Source organism: Taudactylus pleione, unplaced genomic scaffold, assembly GCF_031769625.1.
Source record: "Taudactylus pleione unplaced genomic scaffold, aTauple2 ptg000809l, whole genome shotgun sequence".
NCBI classification, from domain to species: Eukaryota; Metazoa; Chordata; class Amphibia; order Anura; family Myobatrachidae; genus Taudactylus; species Taudactylus pleione.
Window position 1 is genome coordinate 515,226 of NW_028285211.1, and position 24,701 is coordinate 539,926.

At 46.5% G+C, this 24,701-nt stretch overlaps 1 protein-coding gene across 2 annotated transcripts in view; it reads right to left on the reverse strand.

Annotated features, from left to right (window-relative positions):
* Positions 1–581: 581 nt before the first annotated feature.
* BBC3 (BCL2 binding component 3) overlaps positions 582–24,701 on the reverse strand; it is a 116,452-nt gene continuing 92,332 nt past the window's right edge. Inside the window, exons 1-4 of one of the 2 annotated variants that reach the window (XM_088458104.1) lie at positions 9,064–9,220; positions 5,828–6,170; positions 4,321–4,493; positions 582–3,094 (exon numbers count right to left, since the gene is read on the reverse strand). In XM_088458104.1, coding sequence (XP_088314230.1) covers positions 2,978–3,094; positions 4,321–4,493; positions 5,828–6,155 — 618 coding nt within the window. In that variant the 5' untranslated portion in view covers positions 6,156–6,170; positions 9,064–9,220 and the 3' untranslated portion in view covers positions 582–2,977. Of the gene's footprint in view, positions 3,095–4,320; positions 4,494–5,827; positions 6,171–9,063; positions 9,221–24,701 lie in introns of those variants that run through there. The other variant, XM_088458105.1, reaches the window with a different exon arrangement.

Below are 24,701 nucleotides of genomic sequence, written 5' to 3' on the forward strand. Positions count from 1 at the left end.
TAACAATTCTTGCTGCACAGGTTTACACTAGCGAGTTATTACTGCTTAGTTGTGTAACATTTTAGTATAAATGTACAGTAATGGTGTTTTATATAAGCCATAAGAGGAGGAGTGCAGAATGGCCCCTGTCCCAATGGTCAGTTATATAACGAAACATGTACAAGATCGTTGCTACCTACAGTACAATTCCTACATCTAAGACAGATTCATTTGGGTGCTTTAGAAGGTGACAACTCTAAGAGAAGGATATTGCAGAATTCTAGAGCTTTGATAAACTTGTCAGGATATCATTAAAATGCACTGGGGAATGCACCATAGTGATTTCACCATCAACACGTTGTACGCGCCAGTTTCACAGCAAAAACACTTTAGTGTGACAGAGTATTCACCAATCACTTACATAATATTCTGACCAAGCCGATCATTGCTTTAGGACAAAGCAGTTTCCTGGTGTAAGTGTAACCGTCTGGCACTTCCCTAAATCGCAGAGAAATGTACTCCTTTAATAAAAACAACTGGAATGCCATTCTGTGGACTGGAGACCGAAATAAAACATCGATATGCCAAAAATATAAGTCAGATCCAAATTTTATTGAAAAGAAATACAAAATCCATGTACAAAAAGAACGCAATCACAAAATGTACAGAACGGAAGAAAAAAAAAAATTGATGTTTACATTTCACAGATGTACAGTATTTACAAAAGTAATAGCCCCTTGGGTGACGTGTCCCCCCGGGTTACACCTGCAGGGGGCAGAAGCAGGATAGTGGAAGGAATCTCTCTGAAGTGTCACCGATTTAATGCCAGCGACATAGAGGCGGGCTACCAAGAAATAAATATAATTAACTCCATTTATCTTAGCATCTCTGCAATAAACAAAAATAGAAAACCTTTCATAAACTTTACAAATAAAAATAAAAATTTAGTTATTTTAAATGTTAAAGTGATTTGTTTTAGAAGTTTATTAAAAACTGTCTCTGGTACATGGGATGAAATAAGGGACCTGGAACTGGTATTAGCTTAGACGGGGGAGGGGGTGCGTCATGTCGTGCACAGTGAGACTGCACAGGATATGGGTGAAGGGGTAACAAGCAGGAGGTATTGCTGAAATGAGGGGTCTCATTATCATACTGCGACAGGCAGGAGATTAAACATCGAAGCTGAGGAGAGAGCGAATTGAAACTGTAGAACGACTGTATGACTAATATGAACTAGCCCATTAATTCAACCACCTAAATTTGGTTTTATGGCAAAGTGACTACAACTGCAGCAAATTATCCATGATCAAGATTACATAGCAAGGGCAACATAGACCAATTGTTCTTCGTTGCCTTTTATTGAGGCAGATGCTCGGAGATCATGGATCTCTATGTAGACTCTATATGGAACATGTTCCCGTTGGTCATCTGAGGACCACCAAACCTACAACGCTCGCTGCCTTACATAAAAGGTGCCTATTAATAGCATCAACCACTTCAGACTACGTTGAGGCCGACTGCACTGTCTTTCAACCAAGACTACAGAGAGGAAGTCTGGAGTGCATTAGAAAATATCTCCCCCATGTGTTTATCTCAAATCTCTCCAGACCTTATAAGTTCCTGAAGCTTTTACATGTATGTTTGTGAATGTTACTTAGTAGCTCTTTTATAGAAGACAACCGGTATAGTACGTCTAGTGGTCCTTTAAGAAACGAACATTCATGGTTAGTCCAATAGGACATTTATATCCATGAGTGTATGCCAGAGCTCATCTGTCCTGTGTTCCTGGTAGGTCATAGTGTACAAATATGCTGCAGATGAGTCACTTTCCTCAAGGATCAGCACATGTTATACATGTATGTTAAACTTTACTAAGATTAAAGCCAGCATACAAAATTATTCTCAAGGAGAGAATGGGGGAAAAAAAAAAATCTCAAGTGTTCATTCCCTTTGAGAGGTATAAAAGGACGTCTTACATATAAAAAGGAAAAAAACCTCATAAGTTACAATAATAATAATAATAAAATAAATATATTAACTTCGTTCTTTTAAGTTATACAATTTTCTCTTTGTCTGGGAGCTAATTTCTGTTCTTCGATGGATAGCAAATTTGAGTTTCACTCGTAGCAAAGGATACAAAAAAAAAAAAAAAAGTTTATTTATCAAAAGCTTAGTAGGAACTAATCATCAGGCATCTTATTCAGCAGAGAAAGTGTAAGTGCTATTAGGAGTCGGACATCGGTCATTACAGAGTGGTAACATGCTGAGGTCTATGTATATGATTTAGGATCCCTGGGCCAACCACAGCATGCAAAAAAGGGGAGGGCTGGCAAGATTTCTGTATGGCTTGTCTAGGATTTCCACAATTTGGCTATAAGGGCAGTTTAGTATGGCTCAGAAAAAGACCCTTTCCATCCACAGATGTGAGAGCAGTAGGAGCGAGATAGCCAGACCAATATAAATCCATGCGTTACCCGGAATTATCTCAGTGCTACAACGGTACTGGCTACAAATTCTTCCATGTACTCAGTAGAAACCTTAAAGAATGTGCCATAGTTTTGTTTCACCCAAAATATTTCAACACCACCAGTTAAACCCACATCACCAAAAATTCCCCATTTGTGACAGCCAGCTTGCAATGTCTTAACTGGAGGAAACCATTTTATTTCTACAAGAAAGTCTTTGTCAATGAACATAATAGGAAGATAAGGCAATGACCATATCCACCTTGTCTGTATAAACACCATCCGGCGAAAGCCAAAAGGTTCTCAGAGATGAAAACCGATATCTCAAGTCTTCGCAAAGGGTGAAGGGGTCACCGGAAGAGTCGTGGACTCAGATTCTTCTCATCATTATCTTGAACGTCCACTGGATGACGGCAGTACTGTCCATGGAGACTAGACGAGTCTTCCAGCTTCTGTCCAGCAGAAGCCTAATCAGCACATGGGCATTTTAGAAACACCCGATTACTTTGTACCACTTGTCCACGTCGGTGGCCTTAGTTCTGCAGTAAAATGTCCACCAGTGGGTTGTACAAGGCAGTCACAATCTCAGAGATGATTTGGGTAACGTGCCATCGCAGAGGTCCCCACCACTGCCGCTGCCCAATCTGCCTCTGAAAGAACAAAACACATTATAAGCAACCATAATTTATATTTCCCTTTTCTACCTTTGCAGGCATCCACAACGACACAAGGAGTTTACATCTACATATATCTAACTCTCCAGCGTTCCATGAGTATTAGTCAATGGGGACTATTCACTAACAGGCGATGTGCCATAACAGCCAATCAGCTTCTTTTTTTTTTTTATCTCATGCAAACTAGACAATAAAAGCAAAGGTTTGATTGCTTGTTCTAAATTACTGTGCATCTGTATTTTTCTTTTTAGTAAGTAACCAGAGTTGTTAATGGCTGTAATTTTAACAAGTTTGGTTCAAAAGAATTGTCCCGAAAACTTTCCTAAGGGTGAATGTTCCCTTAGCAGTAATGACAATAACATTATAATAAGGAACGTGTGATATGACTAACATGAACACAATCTCACTGAAGAGGAATGACTAGACAGCAGTGCTAGAATATTTAGCAGCGTTACCCCTGTATGAGGGCAAAGGTGTCCTACGGCTATTCACAGGCTGCGACTTTACTTGAACATTCGATCAGGTTGGGACCTGCAGCATGTCAGGTTTAGTCATTGCGGGAGGAGTTAGAGACGACAGATGGTGGCAGCGTTGGGAGGAGGCGCTGAGTCATAGGTTAAATATAGTAACACATATAAAAGGAGGAAGAGCCCAGCAAAGCTGCACAGACTGAACACACCACACAGACAGTAACACAGTGCGGCTGGGTTGCTTGTACAGCAGCAGATTATATGTTCATAGAGAATAGTGCCATGACTGGAGAGGGCAGAGAGTCTGAGTACTAGCGGAGAGATTAACCCTATGCTGCTCACTGCAGGTCTCCTTTACTCCCCCCCAGCTACACAACAAAGTATTAGGATCTGTATGGGGCTATAGAAAGTTACAAACTGTGCAGGGTCTAGACCAGGGGTAGCCATCCTCGGTCCTCGAGAGCTACCAACAGTTCACGTTTTCCAGATCACCTAGCTGGTGCACGTGTGTATTCATTACTCACTGGCACATTTGAAAAGACCCACAGGTGGAGCTAATTATTTCACTGGCGATTCTGTGAGGAGACCTGGAAAACATGCACTGTTGGTAGCTCACGAGGACCAAGGTTGGCTACCCCTGGACTCTAGACCATATGTGTGCACTAGCAGATACTACTGTCTGCCAAGTAACTCACTGCAGGTTACATGGTCCTTATATAGGATGTGACTTACTCTTTGTAGATACCGTTCATTCATTTGGTCGCCAATCCTGCGCAGTCGCACAGCGATCTCCCGCTCTATGGGCCCCTCTCCTGCCAACGGGAGTGGTCTTTGGGCGTCATTCTGATTGAACACATCCACCTCTGTGCCCGACCTGGAGTGTTCATGGGCCGTGTGCCTGAGACCTAGCAGGAAGAGTCAGACCAATGAGATTTACTGACACAAACCAGAGCATCTTACACGAATTTACTCTGCAGAGCTTCACCGCTATGTTAAAATTCCCAAGCTGCAAGCGTCAGCTGCTATTCCCTTGCATAAGTTATTGTTAAATATTTTCTTTTGCACCTCTGTGATTATCACTCCAAGTAAGGCATTGAAATATACTGTTATAATAACATCATGTAACTTTATACAGAATACATTTTGTGGTTTTAAAAAACATGTATTTTAAAAGCACCGGTAGCTACGGTTTTGGAATATAATTGGTTAAGCTTACAGTTCTAAAATAAGCCTTTTTGACATTTGCTAGGAAAATGTTCTATAACAGCATCACACGTCGCTTATGCAATGAAATCAGTCTAAATGCTATAGGTTATTCTGCAGGATAAGGGAAAATCCAGACAGACTGCATCATTCGTTCACACTCCCAGGGCCACGAATACAGGACACAATACACCCCATCATTCTCTGCCATAACCAGACTACAGGCAGACGAAGGATGGTGTTATAAAGTGCCGGGCAATTACAGACTATAATTATGCGTTTCATTCCAGCACATGACCGTGCCACTGTGTTCACAAAGCCATCTCTTCTGGATACGCTGGACTCATTCCAGGGTGTCATGACCGGCCTCTAGAGACCTGGCGCCTCGCCAGACATGCAGCCTGGTAAACAGGAAGAATGAGGAACATGTGCGGGAAGACCTACATGGTCAATGCAAGTGAGAGAGAGAGAGACTTATGTGGTCTGTATGCAGAAGAGAGAGTTCTGCGGTACGATGGCTGCGTGAAGCTGATCACAACAGTCCACAAAAGGATTAAACATTTAACTAAACAGTGAGGATATGGCAATTCAGGGATTTAGATGAGAGAAAAAGACAAAATCATTGGCAGGACAGATTTTAATCAGACCCCTCCTTGAACGCAGGTGGCCAATTTAAAATCTCTTGCAGATGTCCTGGCAATAGGGGACAGGAAAGGAGGACTGTATGATGGACTAAGACAAAGCTCTCACTCATCAGAGGAGGAGCCTGTACTCCAAGAGCTTGCAATCTATCCTGGGAAGCGGAACAGAAATGGTCACACTTGTACTATGCAGATCCACACAGACATCTCTTTATTAAAGGAAGTGGGTGACAGACAAGTCAGAGCATGCCTACCCGCAGGTAACATAAGCAGCTTCTACAGCCTATTCACAGACTGTTCATTTGTTATAACATTTACACAGCTTGCCAGCAAGAATCTTATACGTTGATTATATTGCACTGTAATATAGGGCCACATTGTTGCACAACACTTACCATAAGCAGTGGTTTCCCCTGTGCTGAAGGATTCTGGGTACGAGCATGGTCTCGGCCCAAAGGTTGTCAAGGAAGGTCCAGACTCGCAATTGTTAACCATTTCAAATCTGTTCTGGATGAGACTTCTACGGGGCGAGGTGCACCTCTGACACACAGAGGCTGGGGCAGGTGGGTTGGGGGTAGTTTGATGGCTCACTGGCACATTTTGTTCAGAAAGTCCACGAGAGGATTGACAGACGGCGACATTGGCAGGAAAAGTGTGGCTAGCGTCTGTCTGGATATTTCCCACAGGTTCGGAGGTACTCCCATCGGAAAGTGGTCTCGCCATTGCTGAATTTGTACTCTGTTAAAAGAAAAGTTGTGTTAATTTTTCTAAGGCAGGGGCAACTACAAACAGCTAAGGTGTTCATGTAAAAGTTGTTAGGTCAACTAGCTGTACTTGAGCAATTATAATACATCCCTGTTATGGCTTTATTCACAACAAAAATACAGTATCTAAAATATATTTTCATTCACTAGGCATCATTGCAAATCAGCAATTCCTAGAGCTACATGCAAGGCACCATAGTGTCCACTTGAGGGCAGTGCAGCCAACTCTCAGCCACTGTTTGTAAACAAATCCTACAGACTGGTGCGAGTAAATCCTTATATGACCCAGCGTGTGGCGGACTGCTCTTAAGGAAACTAGACAAGGATTGTAAAAAACACAATGCTAACAGATCTCGTTCCTCCCAGACACAATCGCCAGTAACCTGACAACATAAACAGGTGAGCGGTACTCTGCTGGTATAAAAATATTAGGCATATTTTTCAGAAAGGATCTATCTTATTATTCTTCATGGAAACAAGCCTTAGCATTATCACTAGATTAAGCTCTTTATGACATGGAAAGTCTCTAAATTAGCAGATTGGATGAGATTCAAATATCAGACCTAAAGTTGCTGAAATAATAGTCAGGCACTGAAAAGAGCACTCAGACCACTATACGTCCCTGGTCATCCTCACCAAGGACCACTATACATCCCTGGTCATCCTCACCAAGGACCACTATACATCCCTGGTCATCCTCACCAAGGACCACTATACATCCCTGGTCATCCTCACCAAGGACCACTATACATCCCTGGTCATCCTCACCAAGGACCACTATACATCCCTGGTCATCCTCACCAAGGACCACTATACATCCCTGGTCATCCTCACCAAGGACCACTATACATCCCTGGTCATCCTCACCAAGGACCACTATACATCCCTGGTCATCCTCACCAAGGACCACTATACATCCCTGGTCATTCTCACCAAGGACCACTATACATCCCTGGTCATTCTCAACCCAACCACTATACATCCCAGGGCATTTGCCTGCTCATCCCAACGACTATACATCCTTGGGCATTCTCGTCCCAACCACTATACATCGCTGGTCATTCTCGTCCCAACGACTATACATCCCTGGGCATTCTCATCCCAACCACTATACATCCCTGGGCATTCTCATCCCAACCACTATACATCCCTGGGCATTTGGCACGCTCATCCCAACGACTATACAATCTTGGGCATTGTTTTTTAAATCGGTTTATTGAACAGCGAAAAATTGTTCTATATTGTACATTGTATAATTCAACACAATAAAACATTAAAATAAAAGACTTATTTCTTGAAATTAACAAATATAAAGTCACTGCTTCTAATTTTTCAACCTTGGGCATTCTCATCCCAACCACTGTACGTCCCTGGGCATTCTCGTCCCAACCACTGTACATCCCTGGGCATTCTCGTCCCAACCACTGTACATCCATGGGCATTCTCATCTCGGCCACTGTACATCCCTGGGCATTCTCATCCCGACCACTATACATCCCTGGTCATTCTCATCCCGGCAACTGTACCTTGCTGGTCATTCTCATCCCGACCACTATACATCCCTGGGCATTCTCATCCCGACCACTATACATCCCTGGGCATTCTCATCCCGACCACTATACATCCCTGGGCATTCTCATCCCGACCACTATACATCCCTGGGCATTCTCATCCCGACCACTATACATCCCTGGTCATTCTCATCCCGACCACTATACATCCCTGGGCATTCTCATCTTGGCCACTGTACCTTGCTGGGCATTCTCATCCCACCACTACACATCCCAGGGCATTTTTATTTCACCATTATAAAATCCTGGGGTTTCTTATCTGGTCCACTATACATTGCTTCTGATTCAACCAATATACATCCCTGGGCATTCTGATCTCGAGCCCCATACATCCCTGGGTATTGTGATCTTGCACCCCAAACATACATTGGCATTCTTATCTCACCCCCCCATACATCCCTGGGCATTCTGAACGCACCCCCATACATCCCTGGGCATTCTGAACCCACCTATATACATTGCTGGCCATTTTCATCTCTCATGCACAATAGGCAGCTGTTACCTAAATTACTTTATATATATATAAAAAAAAAAAAATAATCTGCACCATCCACGTGTACCAGCTGCAAGGGACTGCTCATCCAGCACAGGAGCATGCAACATGCTTGTGTAACCACCCTGTACACTACACATGACAGATGCAGTGTGCAAATACCAACCAATCCATGTGCCTCTGTCCCCATTCCACAACAACTGAGATCACCTTGTGCGCTCAGGTATCCAGCAGCCGCTATAGGATGTGCACATGCAGTGCATTATATATATATATATATATATATATACACACACATACACTATATATCTATATATACGCAATGTAAACATATGAGCATGTAACCATATATCAGTATATACTGATCACTGGGGCTATTGTACTGCAACGATAGAAACACCTTCAAAGTCACAATCACAAAGTGAATAGGAAAACTCCCTATATAACATATCAGGGCAGTGACAATCGACAATGGTAAATGCAATAGAGGGAATATATACACAAACACACAATACATATACATACATACTCCACCCGAATGCATTGTAAGCATTCAATGCTCAGCACCGGCACGGCATGTGACCTGATTTATAACAGACCATAACAACAACTAGAGATCACCTCTAAAACATTTTAGGGTTGCACAAAGCAAAACAGCTCAGCATCCAGCAGAGGTGCAAACAGCCGGCGTCTTCCAACAGATCCTCCCGGTGCAAGTAGCCAGCAACACAGCCCAATAGATCCCGGAGCTGCACTCTGGCAGCACCTCTATCCTAGAGGTAAAGGGGAGAGGCAGCCCTTACCTGGCTCAGAACTGTAACATTGGCTTCATGCAGCAGGATTCCATAGACAGGAGAAATGACACAACCAGCAGACAGGGAGCGCGGAGCACTGTACACACACACACGCGACTAGCGCAGTCCCGGCCACTACTAACAGCAGCACACAGGAGCAGCCAGCAGCCAACTTGGACAAGCCACGCCCGCTTAGAACTGAGACCTGCAAACCACGCCCACTGCAGGGCGGTCCCCTCATCCCCAGGTCCCTCCCTCCATAACATAAACATGTTGGGACATGCAGAAGGGATTCTGTGCAGTCAGCTGAGAGGCTGACAGGAAGGGGTTAATTCCTCAGTGACATGTGGGGGGGAGGGGGAAGGATTTAACTCATGTTATTAAAACACACAACTGTATAGCCCAGCCCTGATCTTCTTTTTCCCTTCATGTTATTAAATTCAGGCATGAATTGAGTATAATATATTGCAGCCCTGATGTAACCCATTTAATTAATATATTCTTCAGCGCAGGCATGATTTATTATGCCACTATACTCCTGTGCTGATAGACTGTAATCCAGCACTGATTTCATCCTGTTACAATACTGATACACTTCAGTCCAGCCTTGATATAGCATATTGAAAACTTGCACCAATATTTTACACACAACTAATGCAGCGGAACTCTGTATCATTGCTGTAATATTTGTGACTCTAATCCAACTATATTATAATATTTGTTACTGTGACCCTGCCCTGATTTCATGCCCGCCGTTGTGATCCCGTCCTGATTTCATGCCCACCATTGTGATCCTGTCCTGATTTCATGCCCATCACTGTGATCGCGTCCTGATTTCATGCCCACCATTGTGATCCTGTCCTGATTTCATGCCCACCATTGTGATCCCGTCCTGATTTCATTCTTTTTACTTTGATCCCAACCTAGTTTCACGCTTATCACTGTGATCCCATCCTGATTTCACGCTGGTGTGTTATTGCTGCGATCCCGTCCTAGTTCCACAGTTATCGCAGCGATCCTGTCCTGGTTCCACAGTTATCGCAGCGATCCAGTCCTGGTTTGAACTGGTTTCATACTTATTACTGTAATCCTGCACTGGTTTCATACTTATAACTGTAATCCTGCACTGGTTTCATACATATTAATGTAATCCTGCACTGGCTTCATACTTATTACTGTAATCCTGCACTGGTTTCATACTTATTACTGTAATCCTGCACTGGTTTCATACTTATTACTGTAATCCTGCACTGGCTTCATACTTATAACTGTAATCCTGCACTGGCTTCATACTTATAACTGTAATCCTGCACTGGTTTCATACTTATAACTGTAATCCTGCACTGGTTTCATACTTATTACTGTAATCCTGCACTGGTTTCATATACATATTAATGTAATCTTGCACTGGCTTCATACTTACTACTGTAATCCTGCACTGGTTTCATACTTATTACTGTAATCCTGCACTGGTTTCATACATATTAATGTCATCCTGCACTGGCTTCATACTTACTACTGTAATCCTGCTCAAATTCAATACGTATTGTGATCCTGCCATGGTGTAATACCTGTAACTGTGGTTCTGCCCCGGTTTAATACTTGTTACTGTAATCCTTCCCTGGTTTAATACTTATTACTATAATCCTGCTCTGGTTTAATGCCTGTTATTGTGATCCTGCCCCAGTTAAATACTTATTACTGTAATCCTGATCTGGTTTATTAGCTATTATTCTCCTGCTCAGGGTTAATACTTGTTACTGTGATGCCGCCTTGGTTGGTTACTTGTTACTATACATGGGGAACGGGTTAACTGGAAGTGTCTCCAGGAGATGCTGATGAACATTGTATCCTGGATGGCTGCAGCGCTCTCTCCTGACTGGTCCTGGGCCTGATTGCAGGTTTGTGATTTGCTGCTTCTTCAGCTCCATTCACTCAGCTCAGACCAATCAGCAGATTTCATTGTGTAGCTGCTGCATGATCTGTGCATAGACTGCCAGGGAACTAAGCGAAGGAGAGGGCAGATCCTGGCTCTGCTCAGCAGCAGCCTCTATTCCGTGTACCAAAATGTGCTGCAAAACGCCCAGCTTCACTCCACGTGCTGCTGTTTCTATACTAAACATAGAATATCCTGACAGCATTACAGCATGTTCCCAGCTGCAGCTAGGCAGGAAGGTAGAGGCGGGATTGATTGTCCTATAGGTACTTAGGAACATATTAGAAATAAAGTGTACATACATAAGTACGGTTATACGGTTATAATCCCACCAAAATCTCACTGCTGTCCCTATCACCCTGCCACCTACAATGTCATGTCCCAGCATTGCTTATCTGATGGCACATGGAATAGTCAATGTTTAGTTAAGTAACTGATCTCGTGTCTTGGTACAAAGTTGACAGGTGTAGGTAAGACCTAAAGCAGCAGATACAGAATTTGCGGTGTGAATATTGTGCGTTTACCTACTGCGCATGCTTCATGATTAAGCGTATGCCAGTACGGGCGAAGGAGAGTCAGCCGTATATATACACTCGCGACTGAAGGGGCATAACTGGGCCGTGGCGTTCTCACGTAGGCTATGTTCAGGGAGGGCGTGACAACGGAACTGCGGGCGATGCAGAGCTGTGCGATAGCATATATACACCTGTTATCAGATGGATCTTTTGTAGCAAGCATAGGGATGGTGCCAGTGTACACTGATGATGACAGGTATGAAACCAAGCATACTGATAGGGGGGCGCTCTGCTCGCAAGAGTGCGTAAACTCTGCATATGGGCGAATGCATGCATTTCATTTTGCACATGCAATGGGGAAGCAACTACAGACCCATTGCACTCATATCTCCATCAACCCCAAGATAGAATGTACACAGATACAAGGGGTGTGCAATAAGTTTCTGGATGCACAGAAAGTATTATATCTACAAACCACTTGGTGAACCAGTCTGATGAAGTTATGTCTTCTACATGCTGAATGAAGGTCTCCATTGCAGCTTCTGGTGACTCAAAATGAATCCCATGCATCTTACGCTTGATTTGTGGGAACACGAAGAGGTCGCAGGGAGCCAGGTCTGGACTGTACGGCGGATGGCCCAGCTCTTGGATGCATTCATGGGTCAGAAAAGACACCACTTTCCTGGACTTGTGGGCTGGTGGATTGTTGTGATGCAGAAGGGCACCACGAGGGCGAGTTCATGGACAGCGCCTGGAAATGGTTTCCGGCACTTGCGGTAGGCACTGGATGGAGTACCAGTCCCCAATGACGGGGCCCTGCTCCATGAGTGGTAAGATAGCTACATGACCAGTCTTGGCCATAAAAACAGCCACCATCTGCTTGGCCACATTGCGGTCACCATCTGAGGCAGTGTACCCCCACCTGAGGTCGACTGGGCCGACTGTTTGATCTCGGGGTCGAAACTGTAGATCCAAGATTCATCGCCACTGATGATTTCCCAGACAGAGCAAAACACTCAAACACTGTGGTTTGGGTCAATGCTTCCTCCCTACAAGCAGCTCGTAGCCAGTCAAAACTCTCTTGCTGTCGCTGATCACTCTTGTAGTCATAGAAGATCATGGCTTTCCAGTTGCCTCTGTTGAGCTCCATAACGAGTTTCTTGAAAGAAGTGAACAAGCTGACTTCTTTGGTGTACAGTGCTGCTTATATACGGTTCTGTGCCCTGAAATTTCACTCCATCAAGCAGTATTTTATGAAAACAAGTAAAAGGTAAGATGAGTGTAGAGCACAACAGTGACAGTAAGCATTTCAAATAACGTTTTTCATTTTTCCACCATTTTTTATTTTTATCCCACCATCACCTCAGCAAATAGTTACATATGCAACCTGCACAGATTGGATATACACCGAACAGCCATAACATTAAAATCCCTGACAAGTGAAGTGAATAACATTGATTATCTTCTTACAGTGCCACCTGTCAAGTGGTGGGATATATTAGACAGCACGTGAACAGTCAGTTCTTGAAGTTGATGTGTTGGAAGCAGGAAATATGGGCAAGCGTAAAGGTCTAAGCGACTGGTTCAGTGCATCACCAAAACGGGAGGTCTTGTGGGGTGTTCATGATATGCAGTGGTTAGTCCCTACCAAAAGTGGTCCAAACAACATCAACCGGTAAACCAGCAGCTCATTGATGCGCATGGAGAGCCATGGCTAGTCCGCCTGGTACGATCCCACAGAAGAGCTACTCTAACACAAATTGCTGAAAATGTTAATTGCTGGCTATGATAGAAAGGTGTCAGACACAGTGCATCGCAGCTTACAGTGCCCATTCTGACCCCTGTCCACCAAGAAAAGCATCTACAATGGGCATGTAAGCATCAGAACTGGAATATTGAGCAATGGAAGAGAGTGGCCTGGTCTGATGAACCACGTTTTGTATTACATCATGTGGACAGCCGGGAGTGTGTGCATCATTTACCTTGGGAAGAGATGGCTCGAGGATGCTGTATGAGAAGAAGGCTATCCGGCGGAGGCAGTGTGATGCTCTGGGCACTATTCTTCTGGAAAACCTGCCATTCATATGGATGTTACTTTGACATGTATCATCTACCTAAACATTGCTGCAGACCAACTACACCCTTCATGCCAACGGTATTCCCTGATGGCAGTGGCCGATTTCAGCAGGATAATGTGCCACACTGCAAACATTGTTCAGGATTGGTTTGAGGAACATGACAAATAGTTCAAGATGTTGACTTGGCCTACAAACTCCCTAAATTTCAATTCGATCAAGCTTCTGTCGGATGTGCTGGAAAAGCAAGTCCGAACCATGGAGGCCGCACCTCGCACCTTACAGAACTTAAAGAATCTGTTGCAAACGTCTTAGTGCCAGATACCGCAGGACACCTTCACAGGTCTTAGTCCATGCCTCAACGGGTCAGAGTAGCTTTAGCGGCACGAGGGGGACCTACACCATATTGGGCAGGTTGTTTCATGTTATGGCTAATCATTGTAAGGCATGATATTCCCTGAAGCTTCCTTTTTTTATAAATGTTTCTAGACTGTATGTAAATCTGAGGGGCTGATGCAGCGTTCTATGCAAATTGCCCGCTATTGTTCCTGCATTACATGCTCGTAATTAAATGCATATGCCACCAACACTGTCACAAATCTGCTGCTGCAGCCGCCGGGTCACTTACCTGGTTCCCTGCCCCAGGATCCGACTCTGTGACAGACTCCCTCCAGCTGCAGCTTCTTCTCACCTCCTGCAGTCTCCCCGGCTTCTATGTGCAGCATTCCCTCCAGTGCTGGCTGCTGAACGCAGCCATGACAGTCTGAATCAGGTGACAGTTCATCTACCAACAGAAGACCAGTTTGCTGTCACCTGACATCTGCAGCCAAACCCTGCTCTCCCAGCGGTATATAAGGCTTCTCTGAGCACACAGCACTTGGCAGTGCAATGTTGTCTTCAGCCCAGCTTTAGAAGCATTAGAGAAAGCTCCTTTGGATATTCTATCCTACTCAGCGACTCCTGTGCAGATTTCCATCTCGCTGTACACCTGGCTCCTATCTGGTTCCATCCCAGAAACCCTATACCATCGGTACCAGTCTGATATCCTCTACCGTTGGTTCCTGTCCGATATCCTTTACCATTGCTTCCCGTCCGATATCCTCTACCAACGGTCCCAGTTCGATATCCTCTACCAACGGTTCCAGTTCAATATCCTCTACCAAGGGTCCCCGTCCGATATCCTCTATCATCAGTTTCAGTCTGATAACCTCTACTATCGGTTCCAGTCCGATATCCTTTACCATCAGGTGCAGTACGATATTCTATACCATTGGTTCTAGTCTGATATCGTCCAATCCAGTTCCTTCCCGGAGATTCAGTCGTCAGCTGCCAGTACAGGAAAACCCAAGCACGTCGGGCACAGCTATGCCCAAACTCCCTTGCGGGGGTCCCTGGTGAAAACCACCAGCGTGTTAGACTCTGCACCTCTGTTCAGGATCTCAGCCAATTCTCCAGTACTGTCCAGCTTCCCTCAGCCTTTAGACTACTTCCAATGAGCCATAACAATATTAGACCAGTCAGTTTGCAGACATCCACTCCAGAACCCACTCCTGCCAGAGACTTGGGTCCGGATACACTGACAAATCTGTACACGACAGTGACAACCACACCTTAGGTGGGACCAAATGCCTTTTTTAGAGAAATTTGTATGGAGCTTTTGGCTGTGTGCTCACAAGCCCATATAAATCCAGTGGCAAACGCAGGATTTCTAGAGGGAGGTTTCCAAATTTTTGATTTTAGAGCGAGTGTGGCCAGTTCATGAAGAGGGTATAATTAGCACTTATCCAGCTTTAATATGCATCATACAAACTATATTGTGTGGTATAATTCCAGCATATACAGGACCAGTGATCACAGTAAGCCATTAGATACAGCAGTAGGACCATCCTGTCTAAGCAGAATGTTTTTTTTCAGATGTGGGCATCATTCCAGAGCATTGGAGCAAGTCCGGGAGTCTGGGGGAGCAGCAGAAGAACATAGCACTGCCCTGGACATATATGTACATATTGGTCTCCTGGATAGTGTATGGTCTATAGCAGTGCACCCCTAACAGTGGATGTTTTCCACATCCTTAGTTGGTGCACATGTATTTTTATTACTGGCTGACACATTTTAAAAAATCCAGAGATGTTGCTAATAATTTCATTTGTGATACTGAGAAGAACATGTAGCACTAGTAACATTGTATTATATTACTATTTCTATTGTGGTCATGGTGTGTGCTGGGGAGGGTGGTTTCCAGGCAGATGGAAACCCCGCCTGCATTTGCCTATGAATTCCCTAATTAGTTGATAATGGTAGAAACTATGGCCCTCATTCAGAGGCGGTCGCAAGAAGCGATCGCTCTCTCTGAATAAGGGCGGCCGCTTGATTTTTTAAGTGCGGCCTCCTGGTCGCTAGCTAAGATGTGGGTTACCACTCACAGCTTAGTGACCGACCAGGGTGATGGTTGCGATGGTCAAGACCATCGCGACCATCGGGGCTTGCGACGATGATCGAGCAGGAAGCTCCCCACTGATATCTGCTGTCAGTGCGGCCGCCCACAAAATGGTAGGCGTTCGCTTGGGAACGCCTCCATTTGTGTAGCCACCCTCCCGCCCCGCCTACAAAACGGGGCGAGTTGTCGATCATCATCGACAGCCACCCCTTTTGTAGTGAGCTCCGGAGCGAGAGAATTTTTCTCTCTCGCTCTGGGGCTTGCGCACAAGTAGTGCGGCCGCTGCGCGTGCCCAGGGCCTTAACATCGACCCAATTGCGAGCGCTCAGCGCTTGCGACCGGGTCTGAATGAGACCCTATGAGTACTTGGCTTAATTTAAAAGGGTTCCTGAATCTCCTGTGAATTTGTTGAAAGACCTTAATGATACCAGTGAGGAACTTTATATGACGTGCTTTGTGGTTCTGCTCAGGAGAGACAGCTGGATTGTCCCAAAAGGGGTTCTCTTAGCTGAGTTGCTCACTATGTTTGTGCTCATACCACAGCAGCATATGGAGACATCCTTGTCTTGTTACCTGCAGCGTTTACTTCAATGGAACCTTCTCTAGGCTCAGTGACGGCACTATGCTCTATCAATCAAATAAACAGTTTGAAATCTAGCAAAATATGGGACACGTTTTAAAATGGTTCAATAATAGTGGATCGATCTACAGTAGCTATAGCTCATTGTGGGCCTGATTTTGAATTGGACTAACTGCCAATGAGAAATACTTTTGTACTGTGCATGCGTCCAGGGTCTGCGCACACAGAGGGCCTGATTCAGAGATGTGCGCAAACCCGATGGTTTACATACAACTCCGATTGGTGCATGTGCAAGATCTGAACTGCGCATGTGGTGCTCTGTGTCGACAGTCGCAGTTACCTCCTAAGACGCTGCTGTTTCAGGGCGGGGAAGGGACTGCCACGGCCAGAGTGACAGAAAACTGGGGGAGGGGAGGGTACCGGCCCAGTGTTCTGGATGTGCCAAGGCCAGTGTCCTTGAACACAGCTTCACCGGCACGGGTAGCGTGAAATACATGGCCATTCTGAGTAACCTGAGGGAATCGGTATGATTTACCGCCGGAAGCATACCGGCAACAGTGGAAATTCCGGTCGTCCTCAGGTAAGTATTAGCTAACCTTATTCTACTCCCTAACCCTCCCTTAGGGGTGCCTAACCCTAATCCCCCTTTCCCGCAGCCTAAACCTAAGTCCCCCAGGGGGGGTGCCTATCCCTAACCTTCCCCCGGGGGTGCCTAACCCTAACCCTCCCTTCCCTTAGCCTAACCCTATCCTCCCGGGGGTGGGTGCCTAACCCTAAGTCCGCCCCGGGAGCCCTAAACCTAACCCTCCCCCCCCGTGGCTATCCGTGCTCGGTGCCCCGCGTCCCTTCGATCGGGATGTCGGACGTCAGTCTCCCGGTGTATGTCTAATAACAGGCTTCAGGATATCGACGCCTGTCTTCAGACCCTTGCCGGGATATCACAGTCGGGAAGCCGGCTGTCGGGATTAGGTCCACCGGCTTCCCGAATGCAAACCAACCGGAGAGTTACAGAGATGACCGGTGTTTACGCAGATGATTCAATGCTGCGTCTTCGCAGTCTTGAAAATGTATTAGGGCGTTTCAGGGCGGTTACTATGCGAATGCACGGGATATGGTCCGTCTTATGGGTGTGTTACGGCAGTGTCGTCGGCGTGTCACTGAAGTGGTTGCCAACTCAGACGCTTCATCGCCCACATTGGAAGCCATACTCTGACGGAGAATCTGTACCTAGCGTGGGGCTGGTGCACGTTTCGACGGTTGCATCCAAAGACGCACCAAGCGGTATTTGAGTGTCTGAATAAGCTCAAAGTGGGCGTCTCAGTACTTGCACATTCAGACCAGGTAAGTGTTTGTAGCATTATTTGCATAAAGTCGCAGCCTTGCGACCAGTGAGAGACGCAGACACGGACGCCGCTGTGCCCCACTCAGAATAAGGCCCTGTAAGACGTCTAGCAGTACAGCGGCTGGATGGACAAGCTCTGTGAGATGTTAGGTAGATTAGGAGACACAGAAAATGCCCAATAACGAGTTATCTTTTATTTGTCAACAATTATACACTCCTATAACAAACACTAACACCTATAGCATCAGATATAAACAACAAAAAAAAAAAAGTTAAACTGGTTCCCAAAAGGTTACTTAGCATGATGTCTGGCATTCACGCTATCTTGCGTGTCCGCGGGACCTTGCGTCCCCATGCCACGCTTTGATTGCAGAGGCAGCGTCTTCTTGTTCAATAACATGATGCCTGGAAGAACGACTGCTGCAATCTCCTTGCTCCTGCTGACACAGCTTTTTTTTTTTTTTTTATTGCAGACTGGCAGCACGCTGTCCACCAACAACACACTGACAGCAGGAGCAGGTTGAGTAGATGTGGACACGTAAGAGACGTTGATGAATGCCACACCCCAGGAGAGCCATTAGTGTGACCTCTTTTTACCAGTGATATATTCCACCCAAAACTGAATTTTAAGATCATTGGGTCTCATTCAGACCCGGTCGCAAGCGCTGAGCTCACTGCAAAAGGGGCGGCTGTCGATGGTGATAAACAGCTTGCGCCGTTTTGTAGGAGGGGCCGGGGGGTGGCTACACAAACGGAGGCGTTCCCAAGCGAACGCCTGCCGTTTTGTGGGCGGCCAGTGGGGAGCTTCCTGCTCGATCAGAGCAGGAAGCTCCCTGGGGCTTGCGGTTGCCGAGACCCAACCTTAGGGTCTCGTCGCAAGCCCCGATGGTCGCGATGGTCTTGACCATCGCGACCATCACCCACAGCTTAGCTAGTGACCAGGAGGCCGCACTTAAACAAGCGGCCGCCCTCATTCAGAGAGAGCGATCGCTTCTTGCGACCGCCTATGAACGAGGGCCATTGTTTCTCTCTGTTTTATGTAAAATCACTGAATGTGGATCACTATGCCGATATAAAAAAGTGGCTATGGGCGCGAACTGCTGGATAAAGCTGGTAACTCGCAGCCAATAGCATCACGCATGTTCCCTCGCACACAGAGGTATGCAGGAAAATGTGTGATGTGGGGTTTCTGTCATTCCCGGTGACACGTTGCGGCTGCATATTTAGCTCAGGTGTGGACAGCTGACGGTCATTATAGTCTACGTCACAACCAAAAAAGATTGACTGTGTCTTAAGCCATCTAGCCAGCAGCTGGATAATTGTGGATGCCATCTACTGTCCTCAGGGATTGTGTAGCAGGACACGTTGCAGGGCAATCCGTCGCTCCGGGTCTCGCACTAAAGGGGGCGTGCTGTCGATGTTGAGTGACAGCACGCCCCCTTTGGTGGGCGGGCTGGGGGGGGTGGCTGCCCAGACGGAGGTGTTCCCATGAGAACGCCTACCATCTGGGGGTGGCCCCACTGACATCACAAGTGATGTCAGTGGGAGGGCTTTCGGCTCTGTTTGAGCCAAAAGCTCTCTTGGGCTTTCGGCCACGAGACCCTACCACAAGGGTCTCGTCGCAACACCGATGGTCGCGATGGTCTTGACCATCGTGACCATCATGGCCGCTCGCATTAGCTGTGGGTGGCAACCTACAGCAATGCGAGCGGCCAGGAGGCCGCTCCATTTAAAAATAAAAACGCCCTGATTCAGAGCGAGCGCTCTGTCGGAGCGTCCGGCTCTGAATCAGGGCCTCTGGGCCTGATTCAGAGCCGCTCGTAAGCGGCCGCTCGTTTGCTCCGAGCAATGTTCACACATCTGCGCATGCGTATGGGTCGTAATGCACATGCGCCAACTAGTCAGTGCGGTCGGAAAACGTGTGTTCGCAAAATTGCGAGGGCCTGCTAATTTGAGTGACAGGATGAGGAGTTTGTAGGTGGTAACAGGGGAAGGTGCTTGAAAACGGGGAGTGGAGATCCGAACGCAGGCGTGCCAAACGACCAAAACGGGCGTTTTAAGGGTGTGCATAATTAACAAAGCAGCGTCATCGACCATGTCACTTGGTTGTTTCTTAGCCTGAACTGTTCGCATGATTGCAGTAGGAAAATCCAACCACAAGCACTGCGAGTAGTTCATACGCCTTTGGATGTACTCGATTAATCTAATAAATAGCGGAGATGACGTATGATGCGAGCGGCCAGGGGGCGTCTTTACAAAATAGCGAGTGCATGTGTCGTTCGCTCGCTCAGACATAGAGGCGTCAACAGACCGCAAAGAGCGAGCACTCAATTTAAATAGCCGGCCCCTTTTTCTGAACGAGCGAGCGCAAATAGCGTCCGGCTCTGAATCAGGCCCTCTGTGCGATTGTGTGTGGAAGCCTATCCAGCCCACTGTTCTTATGTCTGCATCATGCTTAGTATCTGGACTTACACCAGACCCATGCTGGGTGCAAAAGGTCCAGCTAAAACCCACCTCGGTCCGCACTGTACAGGGGCCTATCCTTTAGCAGATAAATTGAACGATAGAACGATATATTGTTCAATTTATCTGCTATGGATATTCCCTGAACGATGACAGAGGTGCACTCCTGCGGCCGATAAATTGAATCTTTCATCTCTCCAACATGTTGGTTAAATATCGCATATCCCTGCCGGATATTAGAAATATCTGGCAGTTTGTATGCGGTAAACGACGAAAGATATTAACAGCAGCTACTACAGAGCGCTGGAGAGAAAAAAATCCACTCCCTGAATGATGTCATGCGATATCGTTCATCGTTTGCCAAAATCTGTCATGTACATGACAGATATCGTTCAGCACAGCCACCGGAATTTTCAAGGGATATCTTTTGTCTTTCATCACTCAGAAATACATCTGCTAATGGATGATAGGCCCCTTAAGAATGAGCACACAAGTCGTCCGCCATGCCTAGGACACTTCCAAGAGCTTCCGTGCTCACCGCCCAGAAACGTCCCTTACACAGCTAAGGAATGCCCATTGAAATCCAGGTCTATCGTGACCACATTTGACCTGCGTCTCCCGGGGATAAATATCGGGATGCATACACAGACCTAGAACATTATTCGCTTGCCTGAGACATTAACACTGCGAGCAACTCAGAATCAGCCCCATAATGTGGTCAGTCGATGGACTTTTCAATCCGTATGCACTAACGATCTCTGGGCCTGATTCAGACCCACTCGCGAGCGCAGAGCGCTCGCAAGTGGGTCGATGTTGGCCCAGTGCGCATGCGCACGACGGAGCCGGCTCCGTCGTGCGCATGCGCGAGACCCGGATAGTGACGGGCAAGCTGTTGCTCCGACCTCTCGTACCAAAGGGGGCGTGCTGTCGATGGTGAGTGACAGCACGCCCCCTTTGGTGGGCGTGGCTGCCACGACGGAGGCGTTCCCATGGTAATGCCTACCGTCTGGGGCCGGCCCCACTGACATCACAAGTGATGTCAGTGGGAGTGCTTTCGGCTCTGATAGAGCCGATAGCACTCCGGGGCTTGCGGCAACGAGACCCTACCTCAAGGGTCTCGTCACAAGCCCGATGGTCGCGATGGTCTTGACCATCGCGACCATCTTCCTGGCCGCTCGCTATAGCTGTGGGTGGTCACCCACAGCTATATGAGTGGCCAGGAGGCCGCTCTAAAAATTAAGAAGGCCGGCCCTGATTCAGCGTCCGGCTCTGAATCAGGCCCTCTATCCATGTGCAGATGACTGATTTGGCGCATGCACACGTTGCTGAAACACACAAGATCCGTGCGCATTACGACTTGCGTCGGACCCTATGTGCGTAGAGAGGATTGCTGGATAACCATCTGGCCTTGTGGGAGTACAGGTACCTGACTTGCTGCCTCAGGAACAGACTGTGCAGGGGAGAAACTCCTTCTACCATAGGATAATACAGGATGAGCTCTGACATTGTTCCAGCAACGTTCCTGTGTTTGCAGACACGGTGGGAATTTGCAGATCCTCTCACCCACTTCACAAGCATCTCCGTACACAGGAGCAGGGTCACTCTGACCCAAGCCCGCTGCTGACATTTCCCTTCATTAAGCTCCATTAGGAAAGTTATATGCTCTTATCATCATTTCCATGTAGATAGGTGACTTATCTCTCCAGAAAAAGGAAAAAAAAAAAAAAGGAAAAATTATCAAAAATGAGATAATGAAATGATATCAGAAATGAGACCAGTAACATTGCGTCATTTAAGATCACTTAGCGGCACACAAAGACCAATAAGCTCCAAAGCTGGTAGTGATAGAAAAGATAAATATATACATATAAGAGGATTTTGGGCTTGCTTCATGTCTGTACACAAATGCCCAGGTATACACAGATTGAGCGATTATTAGCCATTGTTAATCCGTATAAACTGCACTGCGCACTCGCATCCATTTTATTGTGATTACGTTCGCACAGAGGATTAATTCGCAAAGTGAGTGACAGGTAGTTAGCATTTGGGGAGATAATAGGGGGTGGCTAGAGAAGCGCAGGCGTGTTGGACTGTTTAAACACTTTTCTGGGTGTCCATAAATTAGCCACTGGGTTCAGAGCCCTCTGTGTGTCTTCAGACCTGCTGTGTCTGCGACGGGATGGGGACGGAATGCCGGCACTCGGGGACAGGGTTTGAATACAGACACTTGTCGGTCAGTATTCTAACCCTCCCCCTCATGTACCTAAACCTAACCTCACCCTTCCAGCACCCTAAAGCTAACACTCTCCCCCTAGTGCAGGGATGGAGAACCTCAGGCCCGGGGGCCATATAAGGCCCACGGAATCATTTGGTCTGGCCCTCTGAGCTTTATTCTGCTAGCCTCATTTGGATAGCAGGGTGCCTAGAATGGCACCCTGTGACCAGAATCTATGCAGCAGTGCCACCTTGAGCATCCTTAGGACGCTTCCAACGGTCACACCACTGCCCTTACAACTCCCTGGAGCATCCTGAGGATGCTCCGGGCATTGCTGTAATCACCGGTGATTGTGGCCCCGTCCCCGTATGACATCACACAGAAGGAGCTTGGCCTGCAACGGGCCTGCGAATAATGTTATATATATCAAATGGCCCACGGCAGAAAAAAGGTTCCCCACCCCTGTCCTAGTGCCTAACTCTAACCCTCTCCCCAACCCTGCTACCTACCTTCGGGATTCCAGCGGTCAGGATGCCGGCGATGGTATTCTGACAGGTGTCGGGATTCCGGCGCCTGCATTGAGCGCCGGAATCCCCTCGGTCGGGATATTGACTGCATCTTGTTTGCGACAGGTTAGACGTACTCAGTAGGCTGATAGCCTCCTGATCTTCGTTCAATGTTTCCTGTTTTGTGCATGAGCGGCGGATGTGAGATGCTTTCAGAGGGCGTCTCTATGCACTGGACAGCAGTGGGAGTCATTAGCATATTTTCGCAATTGCGTTCCATGAGCGATCGCAACTGCCATTGCACTTGTGTAAAACCATGAATCAGGCCCTTTTTCCATAAGGATACCTTACACCCATTTTGAAAGAACAGAAGGGACATAAATCGTTAGGTCCTAAAGAAGGACAGTTAAGGTGCGTACACACGGTACGAGATCTACGAACGATATGAACAATATTGTTCAAAAATATATCATTTATTTTTATGCAGTGAACGACCAATGATGCGCGTTCCTGCATGAACGATAACGATATCTCTCATCGTCCATACATGCAGTCCAACTTGCACGATATTGTCAACTTTGCCCTTTTCAGAGATGTGGCAGGATAACTTCACTGAAAGATATATTTAAAGTCGTTGGTGGTACAGATCGTACCATGTGTATGCAGCTTTAGGAAACATCCATACCACTTATGTATGTAGACATCAATATCATAACCAATCCTATCAAAATAGCTATCAGGTGACTACTGAAATACATGTACTTAAAGGGTATGCAGTCAGCATGTCGACAGTCACTTGATACACAGTGTCTGTGTCAACATGGCAATGCCGACCCAGGAGTAATGCTACTTACAGCATTTTCACCGTGCGGGTATTATAAATGTAAACATGCTGCTTACTGGAATGTTTAAACTTATAAGACCCTCACAGTCAAAATGCTCCAACCAGCGCTACACCTGTCTGGATCCAGGCACCGACATTGTCATGTCAACATAACTCTGTGGACCTAGTGACTGTCAACATAACGTACCCAACCCACTTAAAGAGCTCAACAAGTTCATGGACACTGATGTGAGATCAGCAGATGGCAGGATGTTCCTAATTACAAGGTTAGCCAGAACTAGATGTCCTCCGTGCATACATTGCAGGGCTATAGCATTGTAATTGATACAGTACAATGGATTTCAGCCAAGACATGCTAGCAACAGGAGTGAAGGATCTACTCTCTGCTCATCAGTGTTTCCAAGAGAATGAGCATCCTATTAAGAGACAAGTTTTACCTCTGTACGGTGATCAGCACCAATAGTAAGTTAGGTTTATGTTGTTCCCTTATTGTGGGCACCAAAGGTGAGCTTGTAGACTAAGGGCCTGATTCAGAGGCGGATTTGTGTTAAAAAAAAATAGCTGTGGGTGACCACAGCTTTTGCGAGCAGCCCGGCTATGGTCGCGATTATCGCGACCATCGGGCTTGCAACGAGAACCTTGTGGTAGGGTCTCGGCTCCCGCAAGCCCGAGTGAACTTCTTAATAGAGCAGGAAGTTCACTACTGACATCACGAATGATGTCAGTAGGGCCGC